This window comes from Glossina fuscipes, unplaced genomic scaffold, assembly GCF_014805625.2.
Source record: "Glossina fuscipes isolate IAEA_lab_2018 unplaced genomic scaffold, Yale_Gfus_2 119, whole genome shotgun sequence".
Classification (NCBI taxonomy): Eukaryota; Metazoa; Arthropoda; class Insecta; order Diptera; family Glossinidae; genus Glossina; species Glossina fuscipes.
Window position 1 is genome coordinate 378482 of NW_023998462.1, and position 18707 is coordinate 397188.

Consider the following 18707-nt stretch of genomic DNA (forward strand, 5'->3'; position numbering starts at 1 on the left):
AAAAACTTTATACAAATCGGAATTTAATAGTGTATATGTTCTTTTCCGTTACAGACAAGATTATTCCGAAATAATGTGCGGGAACTAATATTTTAAAGGTAAGTTTCTCAGCCTTTTAAGGGCTTTTCTTGTATTTCTGCAAAAATAAATAAATAAATGATGAGAAATAATCTTTCGCCCCTAACTGATTAACCGTTTGAGTACCAGACGGTTTTGAAAAAATACTGTCGAAAAATCCCAAGCAGCGCGATCGCGCTGTTTAGATTTTATGTCGAGAAAACCCAGCACATTTCGAGCATTGTCGACAACTGACGGTGCCTAACGTATTGTCGAAGTCGAGCGCAATACAATTACAATAGTACTATAGTAGTGCAATAATATATTACAAAATAAAAATTTCTTTTTTGGTGTTTTGTTTTCTATAATTTTTGTGGAACAAACTTGAAATATTTATTAACAAACAATTTAAATGCATTTAAATAGATAAAATTAAACAAGCGCTATGGCGCCGCTTGGTATTTCTCGACATCAAACCTAAACAGCGCGATCGCGCTGCTTGGGATTCTTCGACAGTGTTTTACCAAAACTGTCTGGTATTTCTCGACATGATATCTGAGCAGCGCAATCGCGCTGCTTGGTACTCAAACGGTTAATCGCTTGTTATAAATAATACCCAAATCTAAAGTTGTAAGTGTTTGTTTTAATATTGTTGATATAATTAAAAATTTGCAAGTGGTAATAAGCTATAACTGTAATGTAGCAGTGTTACGAATTTAAAAGGAACACATTGCGTATTGTCTTAAGGTTTGTTCAAAGAAACACTAGTACACTCTCGTTTGACCCGCGATATGTTTATTAAAAGAATTCAATTTATTTTTGCACTTTTCGATTAAATTTTTTCTTTGCATTTTATTTTGGTTTTTATATCTATGACTGAAATGTTCTAGACTATTTTTTACGACGCAGATCTTATTTTAAGGAACAGGCTGAATTATTTCTGCGTGGATCAAGTGCGTGCACGATATATAAAGTCTTAAAAACTTTTCTTAATTTGTGGTAAGTATAAAAGCTGAGTCCTCAATCATTTTTATAGTATTAATTACAAAAGTTGAAAATATTTTGCAATAAGTCAGAGTAGGGTTTGTTTATTTTCAGATTGGTGAAATTGTTCTAGTTGATACTAATAAGAAATGAGGTGAGTAGCATAACTCTTGCTGAATTTGGTACCTGTTTCTATGGACTAAAGTACTTCATTAATGATGACAGAGGGATTCTGATTTTTGTGACATGATTCACATAAAAGCGCAGCAACAATTAACTCGAACAAAATAGGTCCTGCTGATAATCACATTACACCTCTAGTTACGTGCACGGTTTTCTCTTGTTATTAGGTTTTGTTTACTTCCAGGATCGGTAGTGGAATTTGGATATGGACCGCATAGATGGATCTACCACTTTCCCATCTGACTTCTCTAATGCTTTTTCTATTGTATATAGATATAAGTTGGAAGTCGCAGCAATAACAGCAATAAGCAAATTTGCTCTAACTAGAGTGGATGGTAGTTCAATTACCATGTAATTTTTTTATACTATGCCCTACGTTAATGTATATAAGATAATAAATAAATTAATATGAAATTTAATGTGAAATTTTCGAAATTTTATGTCACACGAGGTCGGAAAAGAATTATATAATCTCGGAAAACGCAATAAATAGCTCTATACACAAACACTCACTAGGTTATATAAACTGTGTTATTTTTCGCGCACTTCAATACTTTCAATGAGCGTTGTTATAGAAACACTTTGAAAAGGATTTCTTCACAAGTTTTCATTATTCTTATGTATACTAATAAATTTGGAGTGTTTTTTAATAAATCCTTGACTTCACCGATTTTCCAAATATTATTGGAAGTGAAAAGTGTGTAATGTGCTAAAATACGAACTTGCACATTAAAAACACTTCTCTGAAAACGATGAGATTTTCCGCAATAATTTGTTTTGCTAGATGAAAGATTATTGTTAATTGAGCAAGCATACTCTGTGTGAAAATGAATTTGTTTCAGCGATATCACACATTTTACCCATTTCTTACGTTATAGCGAAAAAAAAATTTCAATGGTATCTGCATCCATCTCTGCTTCATTTAACATAGCAATAGCTATAATGAGATATGCATGATATATATTAAGAATCGGATATAAATTCTTCAGTTAAATTAAGATGGGTGGTGGCAGCTAAGACAAGGCTTTGATAAAAAAGAAAAGACGCGGTGGTTAGTTTAATGGTTTTAATACAATTGAATAAACTTTACTCGTCCCGAATTTGAAGATTTTGTGTGTATTTACTTCTAAGGTTTTGCACGCAATTACAGACTGAAGGGGAAATTTCTTGGCTCATTGCTGTTCTATAGAGACCGAATTCTTGCAAATGTTATGATTTCCTCAAGATTTGTTGATAAAATGGTGGAAAAAGACTACAATTAACTTTAGCATAGCGTGGGTGGAAGTGTTGTCGATGATAAAACTAATTTCAAATTTTATTCTTTTTATAATCTAATTACGTGTAAATATAATAGGTTCTAGGCTGAGAACATACCATTGATGACACTCAACTCCAAGCATCAATTAAGCAATTTTTGGTGAAATCCTTGTGAAAACTGTCACATTTTAGCATTTGGTGCACATATACATGTTAACATTCATATTGCTTTGTAATTGTTTGTTTTTTCTTTCAACACTGGTTTTGGTTGTTTTCCATTACGTTCTATTTTATGGCAGCAACGTTGATAATTCTTCTTCCCTTTATTTGCCTGTACATATGCTTTTGTGATTCTATGTAAATAGAAACATACTGTCAAAACGGCTAATTTTTGTTTTTGCAAAACGCAGCCTCTGTAATTCGTGTTTTCACAAGAGGTAAAAGTAGAGCTTATTCATTTATTTCTTTACTAAATTTTGATTGTAAACGTTTTCAAAATGTACTGTTGCACAAAAATACCGTGAAAGTTATTTAAAAAAAACTTCGCTTCCGTTTTACCACCGATTAATTACTTTTTTCTTTGCGAAAGTGTGTGTGTTTGTGTAAGAAACGTACCTATATTGAATTGTTTATTTCAATTTCACGTTTTCCTCGGTATGTAATGTGCTTTTCTCATTGGAAAAGCGATCCACGGAAGTACAGTTGAGTTTTGATCGAATTAAAAAAAAATCCGGAAGAAAACTTGGACGTTCATCGGAGAATTGACATTATAAGTAATAGTGATTTATCATACACCGCTAGGGTTTGTATTTGAATAATTTTTCGAAATTTTGTTTTATGTTGCCAAATGTTGTCCTGCTTATTGTTTTACATTTCAACAAGTTTCATTACATTAATTATTTTAACTAAATATTAAATAAATAAGTATAAGTCTTGTTAAGCAATAATGCTATAACAATACTTTGATCGTAACCTTACAATTATTAAACAATTTTACATTGAAAAAAGAATCACGATTAATATAGTTAAATTGCTTTTAGTTAAATATTGCTTTTAAAATGTTCTTATGAAAATAAATTGTAACGCTTCATTTCATATTATAGAGAAAATAATTTCTATATGCAATTGAAAATAAAAGACTTTATTTATCTATGCCCATTTACACTTTCTTAATTCGTGTTTCCTCCTTTTACATATAAATCAACAACAAATTCCCGCTTAATTCTATTAATCCACATTGTTTCTTTTCTTGCCATTCCAAATACAAACCCACAAACCAATTAACAATGCCAGAATACAAATACACATTGTTTGGCATCGTGACAGATAGTGAAAGAGACGATGTAAAAATTAAAACACAAGTGTAGTAAACGTCAGACCAGCGAGAATTTGTGATCACACGACTACGGTTATTTACTCTGAAAATATTTGGATTTTCTTGTGAAATTAAAATTAGTTCCAAAAGTGATTTAATGCTTTTCAATACATGGATAAATGTCAAGACTGGCCAGAATTTGATAAGTGCGAAGTTTATTTTCATTTAAGGTTATTTTTCTGTTTCTGTGTCTACATGCGCACACATACGCGGCGTTTGCAAAGTGGGTGTTTTTGCTGTGTTCCACTTTCGGTTGAGCTGATATAACTTTTGCAACCCAAATATTCTAGAAAGATTGTGCCTGGAATAATAATGTAATTCACTAGCTTGGGTGTACGAATTGCGAAAGAATTTTCTGAACAAATTTTGTGAAAACATACTATTAATAACGTAGTAAGATACGTATAAAAGAGCTGACTTGATGAGATGAACCGCGGCAAGATTGTGTATGTATAACAAATTTTTTTGTGGTTGCCACGCTACATTTCACTGCGTGTAACGGTAGAAAATGAAACATTTTGAATTCAAAAACCATTTTTTAACGCATAGCAGTGAGTTTGGTATTTCTTATATATAAACGAGTACATATGCAAGCTACGTGAGAACCCGTGGAATATAGTCTCTCAAACATTAATTTTTAATTTGAAAATTGGGATATTTGTTGCTTATCTACTGCTCAAGGATTTAAATATAAGCGTTTATAGTCCGGACGATTTATATTTCATGGAATTCTAACATACAGCTGCGACGTCATGTTTAAATTGACAAAGGAGCAATGGCATTTATTTGAAAGGCTGCAACGGAAGCATAAAGTTTCTTTGGAATTCCTGCGGTATAATTTTGTTAATATTCAAAAGTTTATATGGTATGAAATAGGGCCGCGAATTATAATCAGGCGATTTGCAGTACGAAAAGAAAACAGAGTCTTTCTAGAGTATTATCATCTAAGGAGGGTATTATACGACCAAGCTCATCGAAAATTGTTTCAAAAAGTACGGCAGAATATAAAACAGTGGTCAAGGCGCGTAACTGCTTATCTCAGACGAACTACGGGTATACAGGAATATGTGGAAGAGCATATTTGTGATCGGGAAAGTAAAAGAGAAAATATTGTTGAACAGATGAAAAAACAATTGCAATTATTAAAAAGTGGAAAAAGATCGAATGTTTTAATTGAACTACAGGAAAATGTTTCGAATATATATAAAGATGGTGCGGAAGCTTTAGAAATTTATGATTCCAATGCAGAAAGCAAAAATAGCAGACTTAATTCTTTACGACAAAATTTTCCACAATCTATTGTCCAAGATTTTCAGGAAGGGACTGAATCAGAAATATCTGACTTACGGCAAGAAAAAAATCACAAAACGGAGATATCGACGTGTTCAAATTTGCTTGAAAGCTTGCGCGTTGCGTTTAGACAAGATGAAAAAAGGCAGTTGCAAGAGGAAAGGCGTTCAGTAAACGTGCAAAAAGCGACCCCAACTTTCCTAGACATGCTTATGAGAAAAGTGGGCACCAAAGATTTGGGATATAGCCGTGAAACGTTTAAGCTAGGCAAAGATGGTTTAAATGAAAATTTGGAATCTGTAGACTCGGGAGAGGAGTTTCTTGGATTTGATGAAGGAGATTGTGTGTCAGGCATGTCAATGACACCCGCTGCATCTCAACTCAGCACAAATAATACTGAAAATTCAGTATTCGTCAGTGAAATCTTAAATGAATACATGAGAGTGAATTCCTTGGAGACTAACTACATCGTAGATCCCAGTATTCAACAACGACATTTCAAAGAAACTGATGTAGAAGGCGTAGTCACAATGAAAGCCGCACCCCCTTTCCTTAATATGCCTGCCGTGCCAGAAACTCTATTGAAGTTGCGTACTGTAGCTGAAAGAAAGCAATATTTGCAGAAATTTTCTAAAAATCATCGCTTATCCATAATTAACAATGAAGCTATCATTTATCGCGAATTGCAACGGAAATTGCATTTGAAAAAAGCAAAGAGCGCAAGCCTTGTACTTGCCCAATCCGCGAACTCATCCATGCCTTTTACTCGAAATGGTTGGCATGCGGCTTCATTTGTGAATACCGATTTTAACAAATACTACTTTCAAATGATCGATGTTGATGATGGCAAGTTTTCAGTGCGTTTGAAAGGGGTGCAAGGAAATAATGATAACTTTCGTAAAATACCCCATACAAGTTACGCTACAAACGTATCTAAAACTTGTAATGTTTCTTGCGTGGACGCAATATTGTGGCAAAATTTCAAATCAATTAAGACTGTGGCGATGAAAAATAAGAAGTTAAACAATGATCCATTACAGAGTGTGTTTAAACCTTGCCCTTTATCGTATAAGCCATTTCAAAAACCCCTGGATGATGAAATGGCAGCTTTGCTTTTAGCTGGTGGTAGTGTGGCTGTGGTGCAAATGCCTGTTATTGAGCTCGAGGTATTCCCTGAACACGGCAAACCATTGCACGAGGTGGCTAAGCGTTACTTACAATACATACTGCCACACCATGCCATATCTCCACAGTGGGCTGAATTTAGTGTATCTACCCTTCAATTACCTAATTCCTCCAACGAAGCGGAGAAAAAAACTTTGCAATCGCTAAGTCCGTCAAAAGTGCGCAAATCGTTTTCTTTTGTAATACCCTACCACAATGATCGCAATCAAGTTTTAGTACGCCGCGTTGTAGACCGTTCTGAAAAATTGGATGACATGTTCAAACAACGCAGTGAAAGTGATGACCTTTCTGTAAAAGATTTCACCTTTCGCCACAACCTAGATAAATCTGACTCCGTCCTTGTAGACTGCGCTGACATGATAAGCGATATGGTCAATACGGTTGCTATAAGCTGCAGCGAAAATTCTTTTATCAAAGAGGATCCTGACGCTTTAGTAGATGCTGATTCCTTAGAAGAGTTGCAAACAAAATTAAACACTCAAACACATAAAACAAATGCGTTAATATGCAATACAACTGTAAATCGGAAACAAAATCGTTTATTGTAAGTTCTTGCCAAATATCACTTTCCACCTTAATCAAATTTTTAATTTTGTATTTATAATAATATCTAGATGCGAGCTGAAACGTTTAAATGCCACCATTATCGACGCAGCTGTTAAAAGTGACCACGGTATGCTAAATAATTTAGATATTTCGAATAAATAGAAAATCTTTTGAAAATATTGCAGAAGGGAGGCGCTGTAACAGGGATTTTTGCGCCTTCGGTTGTGTTTGCTCTAGTTTGGAAAGTAGGCATCCATTGCGAGATCATTGTGGAAAAGCAAAATGCGTTCTTGAATGCAATTGTAAAACGTCAATCCATTCACGAATAATGCGTCTAGAAACCGATGTAACAAATGTGCATATAAACTGCTCAAACTTTGATCATTATTTTTAATGCCTTTTTTAGGGGCGTTCCATAACAACTGAAGATGCCTTCATGTTACGTCGCAAAGCTACAGAAAGATTGGCTCGTATGGAGAAGGAGTTCACTTCTACTGTTGTACTTACCGGTAACGAAACACTGCTAATAAACGAAACGCATAACGATAAGAAACGTAGGTGTGCAAAAGCACCGAAGAGGTATGAATATTTTACTAATAAAGATGACGATGGTAATGGATGCATACCGAAGTCTTTAAATACTTTAACTGCAATCGACAGTAACAAACCCTGCTTGGCAACAGGTAGCACATTTGATTCAGAATACGTGCTTGTTAAAGATATCATTTTGGATCAACTAAAGCACTGCAGCGTCAATTTGGTCCCATTGGAAGATGCAAACAACATGGTAACGTGGTGCATGGTGCATGAATTATACAAATGTTTTTGTAAAGGAAAAGCCTTAGAAGGAAAGCCTTTTATTATGGAAAAAGAAGAAGCAAGTGCGTCCATAATTACTCATCACGCAAACGAGGAACTTGCGAAGGATTATATTGTGAGTGAAAAGGATAATACCAATTCTGACGACAAACCATCCTTGGAAAAAACAGAAAACCAAAAAAGATTTACGGAGACGCCTTTGGAGAATCACGATAACATAGAGAGCATAAGTCTACAGAAAAAGGATAGTTGGCGTTCTAAACGTCAACTGGACAAAAACAAAATACAAATTGCTGAATCGCAGGAGTCATCAGACACTATCCCATCTAAAATACGCAAAAGAAGTGTGAACGATTTTAGTGATGAAGTTCGCCGTGGAAAAAGAAAAAGGAGCTTGGAGGATGTAAAGCGTCATTACTACCACACAAAACGGGAATGGTGTCGGCGACAGGTGCCCATACCGCGACGAATGTACTTGTATTGTAATCGTCGCAGAAAGCAGCATATTCTAGACTTTTTAAAAGCCAATGAAAATGAAGAAACGCGGCTACTACTCAATGAACACGTTATGCGCTCAGTCTACTATCACCAAAACGAGGGTCAGCCACAACATTTGCAAAAGAAAGTTTCCGAAGAAGCCAAAGAAGAAGAAAACACCGAAAGATTACTACAACGTCTTTTCAATATACCTAAAGCTAAATTAGTAACAGCTAATGATGTTAACGAACATCAGCTAGGTGAAGTTATTGATCTTGACGATGACGAGCAAGCTGACCACAATAGTGGAGTACGTAACATAAATAATGATGCGAAAGATCGTGATGTTAATCCAAAATCTCCACAAGCAACCTCTGCGAAAACACTTAAAAAGTTTGCTCTCAATAAGGATAGTGGTGGCAAGTTGTTCATTGATCAGTCGCTTGCTCGGCCCAACAATTCATTAGAGGAGTGCGAATTTCCAAAAATTTCCAAGACTTTTTCGTTGGATTTAACACCGGCAAACCCTGTTATGGCTACTTCAATCAATGAGCCGAATAGTGACGTGCAACCTTCTGCGGCTACAATAATGGCGGCCCAAAAGACGATGTTAGCTTTGGCTCGAGAAATAAATATGACCAACGAGGATTTCGAATCATTATACAATGATGTTATACATTGCATGAATGCTATGGTGTGCAAAAAAATGTATGATATATCTGAGGCTTTTAAACGGGACAGCATCACGTTACCACAGCCTAGAAGTGGAATATTGTGCATAGTGCGATGGTCAAACTTTTTGACTGCTTTTTCGCAAAAGTGTTTATTTATGTGGCAAGTAAAAATGAAAGATGAACCTTCATTTCTAGTAGTGACTCTCGCCAATGTGATCCCTTTGGTTACGGATGCATTGGGTGTGGCTAACATTACGGCGCTTAAAGTGGATAAGCTGCCTCTTATAGCTCGTATGTTAATGACAACTTTTTACAATTACGATACCCATAATTTGGGCGTGATAATGCAAGGAAAAAGCACGTATTGGCTAGTTAAGGGATTCATAAGAGGTGAGGCCAAATTCGCATGCTTTAAACCAAATCCCCAAAATCGTCCTGCATTAACCAAGAAGATCAATGTCCTCTGCTGTCTACTGCTAAGGCAACGCATACGTGAGGAAAAACTAAAAATGTTCAAAAGGGACGCAAGCAAAGCCCGGAAAAATTTTAGTAATATAGATAAATCGCCTTCCTCATCAATAACTCGATTAAACGAACAGACAGACAATCGTAAAAGAAAACTTAATTCTTCATTTGCTTGCATAAGCGATGTTAGCAATCCTACCTCTCTCGGAAAGATTGGCAACGAAACAAGTAAAATGAAAAGTAACATCGAAATACGAAAAATTACTCCGAACGATGTACATGATCTTCACTTGCCACAAATTCATAAACAAAACCACAAATGGCTTGTTTTAGATCTACGGAATGATTTTTCACATATTTTTGTGCCTGAATTTCGAGAACTGCTGTCTTTAGACCGCATACAAAAAGTGGTGGCATTCGCTAAGCAAAAGCAGAAAATTATCAAAATGCAGTTCTTTTTAAATGCCCACTTCGATGTGTTCATTACTCCCAATTCAGGAAGAAAAATTTACGTTGGACCTTTCGACATAGGTGTTAAGGAACCTCTATTAATACTATTGCAAAGCGTTGATGGTCAAATGATGATGAGAGAATTATATCAAGAAAAACACAATATTCACAATGTTGATAATGAAAGCACTACAGCATTTTGGGTGCGTTTACAGGTAAATATTAACGATGAGAGTTCTGTAGAAACGAACAACTTTCAAATAAAAAATGGCGGAAATCAAAAAATTTGCGACGACCCTAAACAACGAGAAATAATCAAGTTACAGGACGACCAAGATTGCGTTATAATTGATGATCAGGGAGATGATGTTCAAAACGAATCAAAGAAGATTCGCTACAACTTCACTATACAGGCAATTAGCAACGATTCAGCGTTGCAAATTACACCGCAGCCCTTTTCTTTGCCATGTTCCCCATCCATCCAAGGGTTGACAGAATTGCCAACGAATGTGTTATCGCGTAATCAAAACTTATCAGCAATTTCAAATACGAGCTTTGTAAATCATGAGACATCGTTACCCGCAATCTCCGTACCCAATAACAGTACCTCATGTAATAATGAAATAACGCCTGAAAAACCTCTGCCCATTAATTCGGTTTTAATTTCCAAAGTAGTCTCTCTTAGTCCTACATTCACGCACGAAACGGTAAACGGTAACATCTGCTCAAACCAGTCTTCTACTCCTGTCATTACCGACGTTAATTCTTTATTTTATGGCACCCGCACTACATCTACATCTAACGTTTGCTTAACCTCTGCTGTGCCTGGTGATGGGCAAAGTTTTAATTGCATTCGCTCTTTAAATGGTCGCACAAATGTTGACCGCGAACGGTGTCCTACAATTTGTTCTAAAAAATATGAAGATGACGCACTAACTACTGGCAGTTACAATACACTTGCCAATGCCTTAAAAAACGACAGAATATCTGTCCACTATGTGGGAAATGTAACAAAACCAAAATTTTCAAATAATATAGGAACAGGTAAAGTAAATTCACAGCCACCACCACTTACAATTGTATCAGGAGCAGGCACTTCTCTGCTGAAAAGAAATATGCAGCCAATTACCCAATCTAAACTATCATTGCCTTTGAAAACAACAGCTAACGCGTCAAATACAGTTATTAGCTCTACAAAATGCAATAATACGCCAACATTTTCGTCGGTAAGCCGACCCTGTACTGCAAAAAAATTACCAACATTATCGCCAATTATGACGAGCCAGTCGAAGCAAACTTTGATTATATCAAAATCAAATGCTATCGGAACAATTGCAACTGCTGCCCAAAATAATCCAATTGTATTAAATAAACTAACTTCCACAAAATCTAATTCTGCCAGTACTATACAATATCATATTATTAACCCTACAAACAAGGAAGTGGCACCAAAAAAAGTCAATAATATAACAGCTCCTAAATGTGCACATCAAAAGGTCCTCAATGTTGGTGGAAATTTACCAGCCGCCAATAAATTAATTCATTATAAAATTTCAGCACCCTCCGCTATTAGTGCCGGAAGTTGTATAACTCCAAAATTTGTGTCGAAAGCTAGTAATAACGATATTGCACCAAATTCGAAATCGTCCTTTACGGAGAAGAATATAGAATTTTTAAGCTCTTGTACTAATCTTCCAACTGTTCACCCCGCTGTCGCGACAAATCCAATACCAACAGCTCGCATAAGTATCATAAGCCAGCAACGAAAACAAACGGGACAATTATGGGGAGATTATAATTCCGTACCCGATGGAAGTGTGCAACTTAAACCCGTAAGCTCGTCACAAATGGCGAAGAATTCGTTTTCTCAAACGCAGATACCAGGTATATGTTCTGACAATCTCAATTCCGCAATTACAACGACAGCAAAAGAAACGTCGTCGTCCTGTTCCAGCGATACAACTGCTCCTCCGTCGTATGTAAAATATGGTTATGTTGTAGCTCCTGGTCAACGTTTCATATCAAAGCGAATTAAAAATGATTATTATGTGAGGTTGCCAAATGGAAGTATAGAGCATTTTGAAAACATGAAAAGCATGTCTATTTCCCTGAACAAGTAAGTGATCATATTTTTATTTTCTTCCTGCTTCCATTTTTATGCTTTTTGCTTAGATATGTCAAAAATATCGAAGGTAAAAATAAAGTACCTGTACAATGGAAATTTTTACCAGCTAGCCAAGACGTGCAAATGCAAAATGTATGTATTGAGAACCCATCTTCTTTCAAAAAGCGGTTAATAAATATTTGAAATATAATTTCTAGTATAAGAGGTCTTTAATGCGTAGAAAATCCGCACGCCAGGACAAGGTGATGGCATCAGTTGCGTCCGATCAGTTAATTGACTCCCTCAATTCTGTGTCAACAACGCATACATCAAATCTATCATCAATAAATGAGACGATATTAATCGACGATTGAACCATTGACTATAAGTGGATAAAAATTTTCTGCGACTGATTTATTTAAAATTTGTCGGGAGTTAACTACTTGAATGGCAACCTCCCATTAATTTAAAGTGTAAATAACATGAAAAAGTCTATTAAACGTAAAAAAATATCTGGATTATATCATATATTTAAAGGGATATTATATCATACTATTTAAAATTAGGTCGGCAAGTCTAGGTGCATCTTTATGTCACACAAGAAGTTAAATGTACACTTTGCATGTATTATTAAGATATTTTTATACGGTTATACAAAGTGGTCAGTATTGTTGAAAGATGAGCTCCATAAACTGTGCAAAAATAAAAAAAGCAGACCCTTGATGGCATGTAGAGAGTCCAGCAATGGATCAAACAAGTAAAGATTAGTACGTCGTAAAAAGAAACCGAAAAGAGTTTTGAAACTGGTAGTTTGCGCGGCAGTAAGACAAGTAAATTGCGTCATGGGCACATTAAGTGGGATTCTCCGAAGTAAAAACGAAGAAGATATTATACCTTTAATAATTTTAACTATGAAGGCAGCTTCCAGCATCACGCCTTTATTTTTCAGTGTGAGAAAGTCGATGAGACATCACTTATCTTCATAAGTTATCAGGCGAATCTCTGTAGCGTAAAAGTAATAAGCTTCGTTGTAACGATTCGATTAGGTCACTGCGACATCTATAACTTGGTATACGGACTGCAAAGTTTGGTCAAACAAGAGTAGTATATAATCCTTTTGTAAGGGTCATAGAATACCTTTGACCGACTCTTAAGAAAGCCCGCCACCATTGAACCAACTTAATTCAATGAGACTGAAGGTCAACCGTACTACTAACAGAATTAAATAAACGAAAGATTTTGACATCGCTCGCAAACACCAAGCACGTCGACTTCTTGATACTTGAAGGAAGCTCGTTTGCAACTATCTGCTACCTGGGGGCACAACAGATGAAATCTTAAGTAAAAGAATTAAACAATGTTTAACAATTTGCGTATGTTCCGATAGATATGTACGAAACCAGCGTGTCGTAGTATCTGAAAAACCAGGTCTTCCCAGTTTTAGAAGGAAAAGGTTATGTCCGTCTCTGTCAATTGCTTTCGAAAAATCAGTGTAGACAACATCCGTTTGCTTCCGTTCCCCAAATCTTTAAATATTTTCCCAGTGAAATCTAAAGCATACAAATGCCAGAGAAACCATGTTGTGTTACTAACAAGATGGAGCTCAATAATTTGGAAAGCCGATTAATAGCAAGGCGCTCGAAGGATTTAGACAAAACACTAAGTCTCGCTATCTCTCTGTATTTACTAATATCATCCTTCGGTCCCATCCGGCCCTGGGTACACCACACGTTTAAGAGGCTATAGTGAGAAGAAGTACCATCTGTGACTTTTATGGGAAGGACTACATTAAACGAATCAGTAGGACATGGATAGCTTATCGGCGGCAGCTGTCTGCAGTAGTATTGTTTATGTATAATTTATATAATTGGCAATCACCCTCGAATTAGATGATTCGGAGTTTGCATACGGCATCACCGAAGGGAACCTTTTGTCGTTCCGTTTCGAATCAATAAACCAAAAAAAAAATTTGGTGTTTGCTAGCAATTGTCTCATCATACAATGCAAATAATTTCTGTAACATATATTTTTCAGGGAGTTATAGTCACGTCGAGCATTAGAATAAAAGGTGTAGTCACCTACAATTACGCTATAAAACCTATGTTACGCTATAAAACCTACTGTTCTTATCGAAACTTAACCAAATGAGTGTTAAATTAGACTAGATAGCTGCGCTTAATAAAATCCGACGTGTAAATAAGAACATTTTTAAAAAAAGTCGCAGTTATAATGAAATTAAATATATTGTACAAGGGCAGGCGAAATTTTTTATGTGTGTAGCGAGGAGAAATTAAAATAAATATGTAAAAATGTGTGATGAATACGTATATATAGAGTTGTATACATAAATATAGATGAATACGTGAATTTGTGTAAAGCAATGCTGTTTGTACATTGAAAAATGCCAATAATTCATAAACAATAACAAATGCTTCAACAATACCTTACGACACCATTTCCGCCTTCGAGATAGAAAAACGATTTTTGAAAGCGGCATATTAAAGCCAGAGTGAATAAAGAAAAAAGTATTGAAAATAAACTTGAAGTAACACAATTATTTTTTAATGAATTGTTCATGCTGAATTGTGTACGAAACATTTACAGCAGACAACAATAAACTATTTTTTACTCTTCGTTACTACATCAACTTCATTATTAACTTCATCATCTTCAATATCAATGTCATCTTCTGCAGCAGCAAACAGTCGGCATGGAGGCTTTTCCATTGTATTCCTTTTACATGGGTAACGTATATATATGGTTTGCTTAGTACATAACATTATGTGAGTAAGTATACTTACAAATTATTTAATCTGTCCCCTTTTAATTATTTAGTTATTTATTTATTTATTTTAATTCTACTTATACATGAAACTCAACTAAACAAATAACAGTCGCGTTCAATTGGCACTTAAAGCAAAACTTATATTAATTAATATTAAAACTTAGTATAAGTACAATAAAACAAATAAGAAAGAAAAAAAGCATGTACACAACCAACATAGAGCCACACTTACAACCGGTACAGGACCAAATTGCAAATGAACCCTAAGCCATCGCAAACATGCATAAGCTTGGCAACCGATCGTAACGACTTCTTAAGGTTAAAAGCTAGTTTAAGTATGACATAGGTAAAGCGCGCGTATTAAGCAATGTCGCTTTAATGAACTTTAAACAGTCCGTTAATGAAAAAAAGTGATAGACGTCATTCAGGTTTTTGCAAAAAACTCTGAGCTGGTTAAGCAGCTTATAATTATATTTATATTGACTAAGCTTAACGAAGATAAAGTGCCTAGAGAAGCGGTTAGGTCCATTAAAGCTTATTTCACCAAATAATGAAGGCGAGTCAATACCATTTATTACTGTGATTACAAAAGAAACGCCAAGAGCAAACCTACGTTTCTCAAGAGATGGGAAGCAATCTATTTTCATAGGGAGGAAGAGAGGCGATCGAACCCCAACCCGAATTTCTAAGGGCAAACACCAAGAAATGCTTTTGGATAGATTCAGTTGAATCTACATAGCACCTATATGAAGGAGACCACACAATAGAGGCATACTCGAGTATGGGTCTAACCAAACACATGTACACCCTTTTCGTAATGTAGGGATCATCAAGCGCCTTGTACCACCTTTTTATAAAACCAAGCGCGGACCTAGCTTTGCTTATAGAGAGCTCAATATGCAAGTTAAAAAGTAACCTATGGTCAAACAGAACGCCTAAATCTGTGATCGAATCGACATCCTCCAACTTATGCGAATCTATGAAATACTGAGTAATGAATGACTTTCTTCTTGAGAAAGAAAGCTTCTTACTCAGATTTAGTTTCAGAAGATTCAGAGAGCGCCATGCAACAAAATTATCCAAGTCATCTTGAAGCTGATGTGATTGCGATTCAACAGAGAAGGAAGAAAACAGTTTCACATCATCGGCATACATTAAGATCTGGCTGGAATTATCCACCGATGGAAGATCGTTAATGTATAAACTAAATAAATTGGGACCTAAGTGACTTCTTTGAGGTACGCCAGACATAATGGGGAATTCATTCGAGGTGATGAAGTTAAACAAAACCCAGGATCAAAAACAAGGATCTATTGTGCAGATAAGAGCTTATCCATTTCACTAAGTAGAAAGGGAAGCCAGAGGCTTGGAGTTTAAAGATAAGTAAGTTATGGTTAACCAAATCAAACGCTTTGCTTAAATCTGTGCATATTGCATCTATGCGAGAGCCACTAGAAAAAGCCTTGAAAAAGTGGCAAGTAAACTCTAACAAATTGGTGACCATAGATCGCACTTTCCGAAAGCCGTGCTGGTGCGGAGAAATATACGAATTATTGGCAAAGGCCAAATGCTGAGTCACAATTCGCTCAAACAACTAAGGCAAGACACTCAATTTGGCTATGCCTCTGTAGTTCTCAACAAGTTGTCTATTTCCACTTTTGTGAATGGGTATAAGGAAACTACTCTTCCAACACAGAGGGAAAATACCTAAATTCAAAGACTGGTTAAAAATCTTTGACATAACACCATATAACTCGACAGCGCAAGATTTAAGTACACATGATGGAATTCCATCAGGTTCAGGCGTACGACTATATTTTAGAGAACTCAACCCTTTAAAAACGTCATCTTCCGAAATAACCAAGTTAGGAATTGAAACCGAGTTATTTATAGGATATGGGTAGCTTGCTTAATGTAAAGATATTGATATTGTTTTTGCTCTTAAAACTAACACGAATTAAAAAGAATAGAAAAAAAATATATATGTAAAAATGTGACGAGGTGTGAGAGGAAAGTAAGTTAGACGGGTCTCCTATTGCAAATCGTGGGCCAAAGGAGACCATAGGTAGAATAGAGAACAGAACGGCCATGGGATTATGATCTGCGCGCTCGGTAAATAGCTTTCGTCCGTCCGTTTATTTCTACAAGGGTGAAGCAAGTGAATTTCTTTTAGATGTGGGGTGTCCGTGGGACAAAGATTTGAAACCCGCCCATATCTCCCGAAGTAATTAGCTCAGCAATGACATGAGCTTTCCTCTCATAAAGCCACCACCTTGGCACTTAAAAACTATAAGGTGCATCGTTTGATATTAAAACACAGAGGGAAGATTTGCAGACTTTGCGATACGACTGCTATGATTTTCATTTCATAAATAAAAGAAGTTTCTAATATACAAATATTCGGACTATTTACTACCAGTTCGCCTGTATTTTCTCTTCCGATTAATGAATATTGCTACATTTTCCGCCGGTTTTGAAAAGCATATATTTATTTCATCAATGCATTCAATGACGTTTTGAGGTAACGTTAAGGGGTTGGAAGCATGCCACAAAGCCTTTCTCTCCCGTTTCATAGTGATGCTTTCTTGTGCGTCACGATTGTTCTTCTGCTTTTCAACGAACAAGTATAAAAGGAAGTTACGATACATCGTGCTCGAAATGAGACATGAATTAATTTTCCTCAACTTAGCTAAATATCTAAAATAAAATTGTATTCCTACAACATTTTTTTTCTCTTTCTTCACAATTTATAAGTTCAATTTTGGACAGAGTTTAATTTTCAAATCTGCTTAAATGATTAGATTTTATTGGCTACCTCATGGTCGCTTGCTTACTCGGTTACTTTCCTGACATTTAAGCAGAAGCGTGGTGACTACAAAAACATGACATGGTTTGCGATCTACTTTTCAGCAGGTCGCAGTGCTTTATTATTATAATAACAGATAAAAAGAAAATTTTGAAAAATTGAAAGAAAGTATGAAAGAAAAGTATACAGAAAATGGAAGAAAATATAATCGCAGTATTTTTATCTAGTTGTGCGGAAAATAAGTAAAGGCATACATATTTTAATTTATTGATTAACCAATCTCATTAGATCGTAGATTAGAAGACTGCTAAAACATTCGAGGAGTAAGAATGATCTATTTGTACGTCAAAATTTGGTCTCAAACAATAGGTTTAAATTTCCCAAGATCTTGCTATGAGGTGACATTTGGCGCAATATGAAAAACAAAAACTTGTTTGCCCTTTGGAATTCGGATAACAATTGCGTATTTTTTTCTAAGCAAGTTGCTTTTATTTCTTAATTCAAATACAGTTTTTCCAACATTTATTTTTTGGATCATGCATCGTGTCAGAAATCGTTTATTTCAAGATTTCCCACGCACATGTGAAGATTCATTGTAGGTGTAAAATCTGTTTAAATTTACTTCAATAATGATTGAGGGTTTGGGTAGAGAAATATGTATTTATTTATGTTCCCATATATATTTACGTATAAATCGTCTTATAGGCCCGACTGTAGTATATAATTTTACTTTATTCTTGCGAGCCTTGGATTTCCCTCAATTTTCTCGATTATTTAACGATTGAAGATAAAATTAATATAAAGTTATATGAATTATAAGTATCACAGCCAACATGGTTGGAATGCAGAAATTTAGGCATTCACCTTATAGGTAGGGGCACCAAAGTTCGGCAAGTCGGACGGTTAGATGTGCACATATAATGCAGTCATTCATTTAATTTCATCATAATACACAAAAAATTATACATTCTTTATGCGAACGATTATTTTTCATGAAAACATAATTAATGCTCTTTTCATATTATCATAATCTATATACTTGTGCGTGTGTGCTTTCGTCATATAAAATTGCAAATTAAACTCTGTCGCCATAAAAAACCCGTAGACATGACAGGATCTAAAAAATATATAATTATGTGATCCGAGTTCCTTAGGATTAATTTTTAAGCTTTATTGCTTCTACGAAAAATTTTAACCATAAAATATTAAAAATTAAACTTTTTTGCGTGGGGGTTTACCATTTATGAGAA

At 35.3% G+C, this 18707-nt stretch overlaps 1 protein-coding gene across 1 annotated transcript; it reads left to right on the forward strand.

Annotated features, from left to right (window-relative positions):
* The first annotated feature begins 4038 nt into the window (after window positions 1–4038).
* LOC119640318 lies at window positions 4039–14080 on the forward strand. Its single transcript, XM_038038259.1, has 6 exons — window positions 4039–6875; window positions 6946–7004; window positions 7063–7223; window positions 7284–11878; window positions 11935–12019; window positions 12085–14080. The coding sequence occupies exons 1-6, from the start codon at window positions 4609–4611 to the stop codon at window positions 12238–12240; spliced, it is 7323 nt and encodes a 2440-aa protein (XP_037894187.1). The 5' UTR covers window positions 4039–4608; the 3' UTR covers window positions 12241–14080.
* Window positions 14081–18707: the final 4627 nt, after the last annotated feature.